Genomic DNA, 12,800 nt, shown 5'->3' with positions numbered 1-12,800 from the left:
AAATGCATCCTCAGATTACAACGTCTGACTATATCCACATTGTCTCAAGAAAATGTTCTATGTCCTACACCAAGTCAGGAACAGCTCATTTCAAAATAGACTGTGAACATCAATGTCAATCTTGAATGATAATTCATCACGTTTTACTGGTGAAATGTCCACACTGCATGCCAATCCTCTCAATCATTATCATGGGAATATGCATTTAGATATTATTGAATTACTGTTTTGTGAGTGAATTAACCAGGAGCTATATGTATCAATCCTTTCCAGATAACAGAGGCAATGAGACTGCAGCGAGAGACCAGCTACAGACCAGTTACAACACCCTGACTAAAGAGAGAGTCCAGCTAGAGACCAGTTACAACACCCTGACTGAAGAGAGAGGCCAGCTACAGACCAGTTACAACACCCTGACTGAAGAGAGAGGCCAGCTACAGACCAGTTACAACACCCTGACTAAAGAGAGAGACCAGCTTCAGAAGGAAAGAGATGATCTCATGAGAAAGTTCTCTAATCTGAGTGAGTTTACCTGATAAATGATCATAACATCACATATCTAATACGCAGTAAACTTGTGTTTGTATTCTTCAATAATAGGTGCAGAATAACAAGATGGAAATTCATGTTTTTGTCTTGTAGAACAAACCTGTCCTGAAGGCTGGCAGAAGTTTAACTCCAGGTGGTACTTCCTGTCTACAGTGAAAAAAACCTGGGAGGAGAGCAGAGAGGACTGTCTGGAGAGAGGAGCAGACCTGGTGATCATAAACAGTGATAAGGAACAGGTGTGTGTCTGTGTGAGAGAGTGAGAGAGTGGGAGAGAGAGAGAATCAAGCATCTCTGTCAGTAATGTATCTTCCAGTATTTAACACATGTAGTCTATAGTAGTTGACAACATCAGTATCTTTCTCACCAACAGCAGTTTCTCTTTGGCCTCAATAAGGGAGTCTGGATTGGTCTGACTGACTCTGTTACTGAGGGGACATGGAAATGGGTGGACGACACCCCACTGACCACCCCAAGGTAAGAGACTACTGCTCTAATAACACTGACCACCCCAAGGTAAGAGACTACTGCTCTATAATAACACTGACCACCCCAAGGTAAGAGACTACTGCTCTAATAACACTGACCACCCCAAGGTAAGAGACTACTGCTCTAATAACACTGACCACCCCACTGACCATAAGGTGAGATTTGAGCATCCAGGTGTGATAGAGACCTTTAACAAATTACATCTTGCTTCAAATCGTGTTCATAAAAAGTGTTGTTTCTACTCATTGGTGTCTTTCCACTAACACTAATATATATATATCTTAGAAACTAAGTACTATTAAATATGAAAATGCAATAAAAATACGACTAAAGTTATGTTTGTTGGTCTAAGCTAGATGAGGGTGTGCTCATTTTAAAGCTGAAAAAACATGTCTATAATTTATGATGATGTTTTCTGATTATTTACTTTATTTACCCCTTTTTTATTTGTATGTTTTATTTTATTTGCATTGACTCTCATGCACTCGTTCTATGCACACTCACGAGACTCTACCCACACGCTCACTAGACTCTACCCACACGCTCACTAGACTCTACCCACACGCTCACTAGACTCTACCCACACGCTCACTAGACTCTACCCACACACTCACTAGACAGTACCCACTCACTCACTAGACAGTACCCACTCACTCACTAGACTCTACCCACACGCTCACTAGACTCTACCCACACACTCACTAGACTCTACCCACACACTCACCACGCTCACTAGACTCTACCCACACGCTCACTAGACTCTACCCACACGCTCACTAGACTCTACCCACACACTCTCTAGACTCTACCCACACACTCACTAGACTCTACCCACACACTCACTAGACTCTACCCACACACTCACTAGACTCTACCCACACACTCACCACGCTCACTAGACTCTACCCACACGCTCACTAGACTCTACCCACACGCTCACTAGACTCTACCAACACGCTCACTAGACTCTACCCACACACTCACTAGACTCTACCCACACACTCTCTAGACTCTACCCACACACTCACTAGACTCTACCCACACACTCACTAGACTCTACCCACACACTCACTAGACTCTACCCACACACTCACTAGTCTACCCACACACTCACTAGACTTTACCCACACACTCACTAGACTCTACCCACACACTCACTAGACTCCACCCACACACTCACTAGACTACCCACACACTCACTAGACTCTACCCACACAATCACTAGACTCTACCCACACACTCACTAGACCTACCCACACACTCACTAGACTCTACCCACACACTCACTAGATCTACCCACACACTCACTAGACTTTACCCACACACTCACTAGACTCTACCCACACACTCACTAGACTCCACCCACACACTCACTAGACTACCCACACACTCACTAGACTCTACCCACACAATCACTAGACTCTACCCACACACTCACTAGACTACCCACACACTCACTAGACTCTACCCACACACTCACTAGACTCTACCCACACACTCACTAGACTCTACCCACACACTCACTAGACTCCACCCACACACTCACTAGACTCTACCCACACACTCACTAGACTCTACCCACACACTCACTAGACTCTACCCACACACTCACTAGACTACCCACACACTCAGTAGACTCTACCCACACACTCACTAGACTACCCACACACTCACTAGACTCTACCCACACACTCACTAGACTCTACCCACACACTCACTAGACTACCCACACACTCTACACTGATACTCCAACACACGCACACAAAACACACACACGCATATTGACGCCAAGTGTGTGTGTGTGTGTGTGTGTGTGTGTGTGTGTGTGTGTGTGTGTGTGTGTGTGTGTGTGTGTGTGTGTGTGTGTGGTCTTGTACAGCTAACCTTGTGGGGACACACAATTCAGTCCCATTCAAATCCTATTTTCCCTAACCCCTACTCTTACCCTAAACCAAACCCTAACCCTAACCCCAGCCCCTAATCCTTAATTGAATTCTAACCCTAAACGCCTTAGAAATAGCATTTGACCTTGTGGGGACTAACAAAATGTCCTCAGTTGGTAAACACGCACACACACACACACACACACAGACATTCAACCTCTTCACATGCACTGCTGCTATTCTGTTAATTATCTATCCTGATTGCCTACTCACTTTTACCCCTAACTACATCAGAAAGTATTCACACCCCTCGACTTTTTCCACATTTTGTTGTGTTACAGCCTGAATTTAAAATGTATTAAATTGAGATGTTTTTGTCACTGGCCAACACACAATACCCCATAATTTCAAAGTGGAATTATGTGTTTCGAAATGTTTGTGGATGAATTTAAAATGAAAAGCTGAAATGTCTTGAGTCAATAAGTTTTCAACCCTTTTGTTATAGCAACCCTAAATAAGTCCAGGAGTCAAATTTTGCTTAACAACTGACATAAGTTGCATGGACTTACTCTGTGTGCAATAATAGTGTTTAACATTATTTTTGAATGACTACCTCATCTCTGTACCCTATACATACAATTATCTGTAAGGACCCTCATTCAAGCAGTGAATTTCAAACACAGATTCACCCACAAAGACAAGGGGTGTTTTCCAATGACTCGCAAAGAAGGACACCTATAGGTAGATGGGTAAAAACAAAAAAGCCAACATTGAATATCCCTTTGAGCATGGTGAAGTTAATAATTACACTTTGAATGGTGTACCAATACACCAAGACACTACAAAGATACAAGCATCTTTCCTAACTCAGTTACTGGAGAGGAAGGAAACCGATCAGGGATTATAACACGAGGCCAATGGTGACTTTAAAACAGTTACAGAGTTGAATTTCTGTGATAGGAGAAAACTTGTATATAGACTCGTTACTTTTTATTTGTTGTGTTACTATTAAAAAAAAGTTTAACAAATTATTTCTTAATTTCATAATTACTTAATTACTTTAACTCTGCATTATTGTGAAAGGACCCGTAACTAAGCATTTCATGGTAAGGTCTACACCTGTTGTATTCGGCACATGTGACAAATCAACATGTTTATTAATTATTTCTCTGTCTTGTTTACCCTGTAGTTACTGGCACTCACAGCAGCCTGATAATGGTCGTGACGACCCAAAAAATGGGGATGAGGACTGTGTTGAGCTGAACACAGAAACCTGGCCTCCTGCAAAGGCATGGAACGACCAGTCATGTTTAGACAATCGTCAATGGATTTGTGAGAAGGTGGTTTAACAACACCATGACAACAGAGGAGGCTGGTGGGAGGACGTGCACACATACAGCACCTTACAGTGCACACAACTTCATTCTCTCACTCTCTCTAAGACACACACACACACACACACACCAACACACTGTAGGTACTGTACTGGGCGACAAAACAACCTGATAATGGTGGTGTACCAGGATAGACTGTAACTAGGACTGTGCTGATGGTAATATTGGGTATTCTGAACCTGTATATAAATATTCTGACATATAATTTACCTCTCAACATAACTGGATTTGTGAAGAGTTATACAGTAGCTCATTATATAGCGTTGCTACAGTGCTAATGCATCTCTCTCTAGTTAAACAGTGTGTAGACATATTGTCATCTGTAAAATGCTTGTATTCATTGTTTTAAATAGAAACACGTTATGTGATTTGCCACAGATTTGCTTGTGCTTTTTTCATGATCAATTATTAGCATACAACTCTTCAGTAAAAGATGAGGCTCAGATCAAGTAGAAAGGAACCAAGCAGGTTTACCAGCTTCCTGATTGAATGTGATTGGATTGTTAAAACAATGTGACTTGCAGTTGGACATAGTGTCACGCCCTGACATGAGAGAGCCGTTTTTCTCTGTTTGGTTTGGTCAGGGTGTGATGTGGGGTAGGCATTCTATTCATTCTATTTCTTTGTTTTGGCCAAGTATGGTTTCCAATCAGAGGCAGCTGTCTATCGTTGTCTCTGATTGGGAATCATACTTAGGCAGCCTTTTCCCACCTGTGTTGGTGGGTAGTTGTTTTCTGTTTTGTTTTCTGTACCTGACGGAACTGTTGTCTTTTTCGTGTTTATTTTTGTTCGAGTATATTCAGTATTGAATAAATATGAACACTTACCACGCTGCGCTTTGGTCCCATTCTTCAGACGAAAGCCGTTACACATAGACGGAAGGCAGAACAGTACTGAGAGGATACATGCTGCACGCAGGCAGACACACACACACAGACACACACACAGACACACACACAGACACACAGATACAGACACACGTGTGAAGTTCCCCTTTTCTGATAAAGATGCAGACAGATGTCCCACACAAACCTCTGAATAACTCTTCACACTGATGTCACACACAGACACCTTAGATACAATTAAAGAGCCCTTATATGTCCATCGGTGGCATAGAGAAAGTAAGATACGTAATGTGAACTCCATTTGAAGACTGGGGAAGCCACAAACAGGCCTGTCAAAGGATGAAAGACTGCGCTCCTCACTACTTGTTGTCATGCAGCTATCATGTTATATCAATCACTCTGTTTGGAATATCCCGTCTTGTTTAACTTCCTGACTGAAGGTGACTGGATACTTGTATATATCAATGTTAGTGGACAACAGACAGAGATCAGAGAGGAACCTGGTGGAGATGCACATCAGAGCAACTACTCACCTACTAGTCAATGAAAGTTAGAATCATACAGTAGATATTACCATTAGGAGTCAGTTAGAAAGGTAATCATACAGTAGATATTATCATTAGGACTCAGTTAGAAAGGTAATCATACAGTAGATATTACCGTTAGGAGTCAGTTAGAAAGGTAATCATAAGAGTAGATATTACCATTAGGAGTCAGTTAGAAAGGTAATCATACAGTAGATATTATCATTAGGAGTCAGTTAGAAAGGTAATCATACAGTAGATATTACCATTAGGAGTCAGTTAGAAAGGTAATCATACAGTAGATATTACCATTAGGAGTCAGTTAGAAAGGTAATCATACAGTAGATATTACCATTAGGAGTCAGTTAGAAAGGTAATCATACAGTAAGTTCATACTACAAGTAAAAGTAAATAAAATCATATATATTACAATAAGAGGCCAGAATGAATTAGTTTATTAATTGATTGTTTGTGGTAATCATTGATATTCGGTACGGTTAGTTAAGATGGCCGACTACATCAACAAACAGGTGATTGAATTAAACAAAGTTAATGAAGAAAACCAGAACAGAACAACGAGGAGCGTGAAGACTGAGACCCAACTCTCAGGTAAGAACTAAGAAATATCTATCTTTCTCTCTCTCACACACTCAGGTGCAGGCACGCACGCACACACACACACACACACACACACACACAAATACCAGATAATAGGAAAAACACTTCTGTGTGGTTCAGTTGGTACGGAGCATGGTGTTCAAAACCTTCTGGGGTCACATACACTAAAATATGTCAATTCAATTGTTTTACTTCAGGTATTGAAACTATTTTGAACTATTTAAATGTGATTAATTGAAAATAACCTTTTTAAACAGCACAGTAAAAACCATGCCGGGGCTGGAAAAATGGAACCACTCTTAAATGCATAGAGAGAACTACTGTGTGTGTGCAAGGACTGATCATCCACGAGTTCAAAATGATAGTTTCAACAATCTGAGGCTACACAGTGTTTGTTAACAGTTCCATGATAAAACAAGCTTATATTTTGTGTTCTGATGGGGTTACAAAGTTAAACTAAGCTTGAGGCAATTACAGAATAAGTTACATAGAAGAATCAATGGGGAAATATTATACATTTAAAAGTAAAAAATAAAATGTGATATAGCAATCGCAGATTGACCCTTTAAATCATGCTTCGGCTATATTGTGTAATTTTGGTAATTTCTTTATACAGTAGCTTCCTGATTATCAGATTGGAGATGACCACAAGCTTGAGCAAACTGTTGCTGCCAACCCTCAATCGAAAGAAAACCAATGACGCAATGGAAATGTTTGGCTCTCAGAATTCTAATCATAATCATTAGTGACGTAGGATGATGGTGTGTGTGTTTCTGTAACTGTATGTGTGTGTGCGTGTTTCTGTGTGCCTGTTCCTCTGCAGATAGAAGACTAAGACTCTACAGGCTGGCTGCTGTGTGTTTAGGAGTGCTGTGTGTTCTACAAGTCACTCTCAACATCTCCCTGAGGCTGGCTTTCTGTGAGTGAGTCTGTGTCCCAAATGACACTCCATTAGTGCACTGGTCAAACGTAGTGCACTAATATAGGGGATAGCGTGCCATTTGGGAATCTAGGGTGTCATTTGGGACCCTTTTCCATGTATAGTTGTAACGATCGTCGTCGGGTGATGAGGAAGCGGACCAAAGCGCAGCTGGGAGCGAACACATGTTTATTCTTAACACTGAAATAAACACGTACACAAAACCAAGAAAATGCCGATACTTTAACTGCTCAAAACAAAGAGACAACACCCCACAAACAGCGTGGGGGAAAGAGGAACTTAAATGTGATCCCAATCAGAGACAACTAGCGACAGCTGTCTCTGATTGGGAATCGACAGAACCCAACATAGAAATAAACCCCATAGAGCTAACACAAGGCTATAACGCAAACATAGAAAATAAACCCAGGAAAAGTACCCAACATGACACACCCTGACCCAAAATACCCGAGTTCACCTGGTCAGGGCGTGACAGTACCCCCCCCCCCAACGGTGCGTACTCCCGGCGCACCAAACTTAAGTCTATTAGGGGGGGGGACCCGGGTGGGCGCCTCACCCTCGGTGGAGGCTCTGGCCCCGGGCGTGTTCTTTCCCCCGCCTCCACCTTAGCCCTACCCCTCTGGCCCGGACTGGACCACTGTGGAGCGGCATGCTCAGGCTCCGGAGTGGAGCCGTCGACCGGAACAGGATTGGGCACCGGTGGACCGGACACGGGTCGTGCCGGACTGGGAACACGCACCACTGGCTTGGTGCGGGCAGCAGGAACGGGCCGGGCCGGACTGGGAACACGCACCACTGGCTTGGTGCGGGGAGCAGGAACGGGCCGGGCCGGACTGGGGACACGCACCACTGACTTGGTGCGGGGAACAGGAACGGGCCGGGCCGGACTGTGGACACGCACCGTGGGCTTGGTGCGGGGAACAGGAACGGGCCGGACAGGACTGTGGACACGCACCGTGGGCTTGGTGCGGGGAACAGGGATGGGCCGGACAGGACTGGGGACACGCACCACTGACCTGGTGCGGGGAGCAGTGACGGGCCGGGCCGGACTGGGAACACGCACCACTGGCTTGGTGCGGGGAGCAGGAACGGGCCGGGCCGGACTGGGAACACGCACCACTGACTTGGTGCGGGTAGCAGGGACGGGCCGGACAGGACTGTGGACACGCACCGTGGGCTTGGTGCGGGGAGCAGGAACGGGCCAGACAGGACTGTGAACACGCACTGGTGAACTGAAGCGTGGAGCCGGTTTAGCCACTCGTCCTGACTGGATGCCCATCCTAGCACGGCATGTGCTGGGCATGTCCACCGGACGCACCGGGCTGTGCGGGCGCACTGGTGACACAGCGCGCAACTCCGCTTCCCATGGCTTGGTGCGGGGAGCAGGGATGGGCCGGACAGGACTGTGGACACGCACCGTGGGCTTGGTGCGAGGAACAGGAACGGGCCAGACAGGACTGTGAACACGCACTGGTGAACTGAAGCGTGGAGCCGGTTTAGCCACTCGTCCTGGCTGGATGCCCATCCTAGCACGGCATGTGCTGGGCATGTCCACCGGACGCACCGGGCTGTGCGGGCGCACTGGCGACACAGCACGCAACTCCGCATCCCATGGCTCCTCCTCCAGATCTTCCCTCAGCAGGTCCTCAATCAACCGCCTCATCTCCGTCTCCTCTTCCGCCGTCATCCCCCACGAGAGCAGTGGTCTGGGCTCTTCCTCTGCCCTTCCGGACCACCCACTTAGCCCCCCCCAAAAAAATATTGGGGGTGTCTTCCGGGCCCCCTCGACCGCCGCCTGCGACTCCGTCCACCGGCTGGCATTACCTCCTCGACCTGGGAATCCTTTCGCCAGGGTCCTTTCCCCGACATGATCTCCTCCCAGGTCCAGAACTCCTTCCCCTCGTGAGCCCATCTCTCGAGCTCCTTATCCTCCCGCTGCTTGGTCCTGCTTTGGTGGGGTGTTCTGTAACGATCGTCGTCGGGTGATGAGGAAGCGGACCAAAGCGCAGCTGGGAGCGAACACATGTTTATTCTTAACACTGAAATAAACACGTACACAAAACCAAGAAAATGCCGATACGTTAACTGCTCAAAACAAAGAGACAACACCCCACAAACAGCGTGGGGGAAAGAGGAACTTAAATGTGATCCCAATCAGAGACAGCTGTCTCTGATTGGGAATCGACAGAACCCAACATAGAAATAAACCCCATAGAGCTAACACAAGGCTATAACGCAAACATAGAAAATAAACCCAGGAAAAATACCCAACATGACACACCCTGACCCAAAATACCCGAGTTCACCTGGTCAGGGCGTGACAATAGTGCATTACTTTAACCCTGGCCGATAGGATAGATATGTATTATATTATCGCACTATAGTTCTGTTCTCAAAAAGCAAGGATCACAATTCAGACTTACAGACATTACATAGCTTGTGGGACCGGCAGTTTTTCAAAATTGTTGACACACAAAATATTTATGAAAATACCACAACCTCTGTGTCCCAAATATCATCCTGTCCTCTTTAAAGTACACTATGTTTGACCAGGGCACTTAAGGCTTTGGTCAAAAGCAGCTCACCATATAAGGAATATATTGTCATTTGGAATACATCACAGGAACTTCTCTTTTCTTTCTTTCAGCCCGCTCTAATGAAGAGAGAAAACTATTAGAGGCCTGTTACAACACCACTGGTCTGGAAAAAGACAGAGGCCAGCCAGATACCTGTAGTGGTATCATTGACCTGTGTACATTCAGATACCATTGCCGGACGAACTGAAACCAGTCACTGAGCTGAGAGAGACCAGTTACAGAGGGAGAGCGACCAACTGCAAAACGAGAGAGACCAAGAGAAAACGGACAAAAACCAGTTAGAAGAGCGTTACATTGCCCTGACTAAAGAAAGGGACAGGTTTAGTGACAGGGTCAGTCTGTCAGTTTGTTCACACTCTAGGTTCTGAGAGAGTTGTCAGTCTAACTCTGTGTTGTTCATCTTCTAGGTTCTGAGAGAGTGGTCAGTCTAACTCTGTGTTGTTCATCCTCTAGGTTCTGAGAGAGAGGTCAGTCTAACTCTGTGTTGTTCATACTCTAGGTTCTGAGAGAGTGGTCAGTCTAACTCTGTGTTGTTCATACTCTAGGTTCTGAGAGAGTGGTTAGTCTAATTGTGTTGTTCATACTCTAGGTTCTGAGAGAGTGGTCAGTCTAACTCTATGATGTTCATCCTCTAGGGTCTGAGAGAGTGGTCAGTCTAACTCTGTTGTTTCTACTTCCAGCTATTGGAGGAGTGGAGGCCCTTATGGTGGTGGAGTGGAGAACTGTGTGGTGTTACCTTACTGGTCATCAGGCTACAGAGAATGGTGGGACAATCAGTGTTCATATCCACAGTTCTGGATCTGTGAAAAAGGCCTTTTGTAGGTACTGCTGTTGAAGGAACTCTTTACTGAATCTGAAGACCGATGATATATTTTGGTAGAATGGCTCTATGAACGAGACGTTGGAGAGAAAGGCACGTGCACACACCACACACACACACACACACACACACACACACACACACACACACACACACACACACACCACTGAATCATGCACGCACACAAATACAATTAGGTTTATATCACTCAATACCTTTTGTCAATCTTAAGATGTACAGTTCATTATGTAGCATTTCTTGTAGGCTGTACACACATCTCTCTCTATCTCTCCCTCTACCTCTTTTTATTAGCAACATGTAATGTTACTTCCAATGCTTCTGCTAAGTTTATTAATTTTTTCATCTTCAATTATTATCAGAAATAACTTTTATAATAAGAAGAACAAAGGCACAGATGAATAAATAAAGGAACAATCTCTGAGTTCTACCAGCTTCCTGATTGAATGTGAGTCACGGGGTGTGAGCCATAATGTCACTTCCTTATGAACATGAAATATGACTTCTTGCTTGAAAGTGATTGGATACTTAAAACATTCTTTCAATTGCAGTGCACCACAGACAGACATCAGAGACACCAATGGAGACCCACATCAGAGCAACTACTCAACTACTTGTCATTGAAGTTAGAATCACACAGTAGATATTACCATTAGGAGTCAGTTAGAAAGGTAATCATAAGTAAGTTAATACTGTAAGTAAAAGTTAAAATCATATATATTACAATTAAAGGTTAGACAGACTGAATTAGTTGATTAATTGATTGATTCATAATCATTGATATTCGGTACAGTTAGTTAAGATGGCCGGCATACATCAACAAAAAGGTGATTGAATTAAATGAAGTTAATGAACAAAACCAGAACAGAGCAACGAGGAGCGTGAAGACTGAGACCCATCTCTCAGGTACAATGAATTATCTTTCTCTCTCTCACACACACACAGATGCAGACAGGTATGAACGCCAAAACGAACGCACACACGTATGCTGGCACGTGCACACACACTAATAGCACATCATAGAAAAACACTTGTACTTGTTTTATTGTTCTGTCTTCTGTGTGGTTGAGTTGGTACAGAGCCTGGGGTTTACAACCTGCTGGGGTCACATACACTAAAATGCATCAATTCAATATATTTTTTCACTTCAGTTATTGGAACTATTTAGAACTATTAAATAAGATCAACTGAAAATAATATTTTTAAACAACAACACAGTGGATATCCTACCACTGTTTTTGGTAAACAGCTGAGGGGCTGGCAACCTGAAACAGGCTCTGTGCACCTGGTGACCTTCCCTTTAATTCCGCTAGAAACGTAACCACTCTCAAAACAATGTACGCTGCAGAAATGTAACCACTCTGAAATTCATAGACAGAGCTAACATTTGAGGCTACACAGTGTTTGTTTACAAATTCATAGACAGAGCTATGTATGACTGGTACTGTATGTAATTCATAGGCAGAGCTATGTATGACTGGTACTGTATGTAATTCATAGGCAGAGCTATGTATGACTGGTACTGTATGTAATTCATAGGCAGAGCTACAGTATGTATTCAAGGACTGACCATCCATGAGATCAAAATGATAGTTTTACCCATCTGAGGCTACACAGTGTTTGCTAACAATTCCGTGGTAGAACACGCTTTTGTTTTGCGTCCTGATGGGGTTAAACTAAGCTCATGTGGCATTTATAAGTTACATTCATAAAGAATGAATAGGTTAATATTATACATTTCAATGTCCCAAAAATGTAAGCAGCAATCGCAGATAGCCTCTTTAAGTCATGCTTTAGCTATATTGTGTAATTTTGGTAATTTCTTCATAAAGTAGCTTCCTGTTTATCAGAATTGAGATGACAGCACTCTTGAGCAAACGTTCGCTGACAACCCTAAATCGGGGGGGTTTGGTTCTCAGAATTCTAATCATAGTCAGTAGTGATGTAGGAAGATGTTTGTTCTGTTTGTAATCATCATGTAGGATGGTGTGTGTATCTGTTTCTCTGCAGATAGAAGACTAAGACTCTACAGGCTGGCTGCTGTGTGTTTAGGAGTGCTGTGTGTTCTACAAGTCATTCTCAACATCTCCCTGAGACTGGCTTTCTGTGAGTGAGGCCAAAATGAC

At 44.0% G+C, this 12,800-nt stretch overlaps 1 protein-coding gene across 1 annotated transcript in view; it reads left to right on the top strand.

The window, feature by feature from the left end:
- LOC106602244 (uncharacterized) overlaps positions 1 to 12,800 on the top strand; it is a 60,762-nt gene that overhangs the window by 35,890 nt on the left and 12,072 nt on the right. Inside the window, exons 6-11 of the mRNA XM_045717612.1 lie at positions 274 to 522; positions 643 to 785; positions 920 to 1,023; positions 4,108 to 4,261; positions 11,472 to 11,580; positions 12,685 to 12,780. Of these exons, the coding sequence (XP_045573568.1) occupies positions 274 to 522; positions 643 to 785; positions 920 to 1,023; positions 4,108 to 4,261; positions 11,472 to 11,580; positions 12,685 to 12,780 (855 nt within the window). The remainder of the gene's footprint in view (positions 1 to 273; positions 523 to 642; positions 786 to 919; positions 1,024 to 4,107; positions 4,262 to 11,471; positions 11,581 to 12,684; positions 12,781 to 12,800) is intronic.

This window comes from Salmo salar, chromosome ssa04 (assembly GCF_905237065.1).
Source record: "Salmo salar chromosome ssa04, Ssal_v3.1, whole genome shotgun sequence".
Taxonomy (NCBI): Eukaryota; Metazoa; Chordata; class Actinopteri; order Salmoniformes; family Salmonidae; genus Salmo; species Salmo salar.
This window is presented reverse-complemented; position numbering and strand designations above follow the sequence as displayed.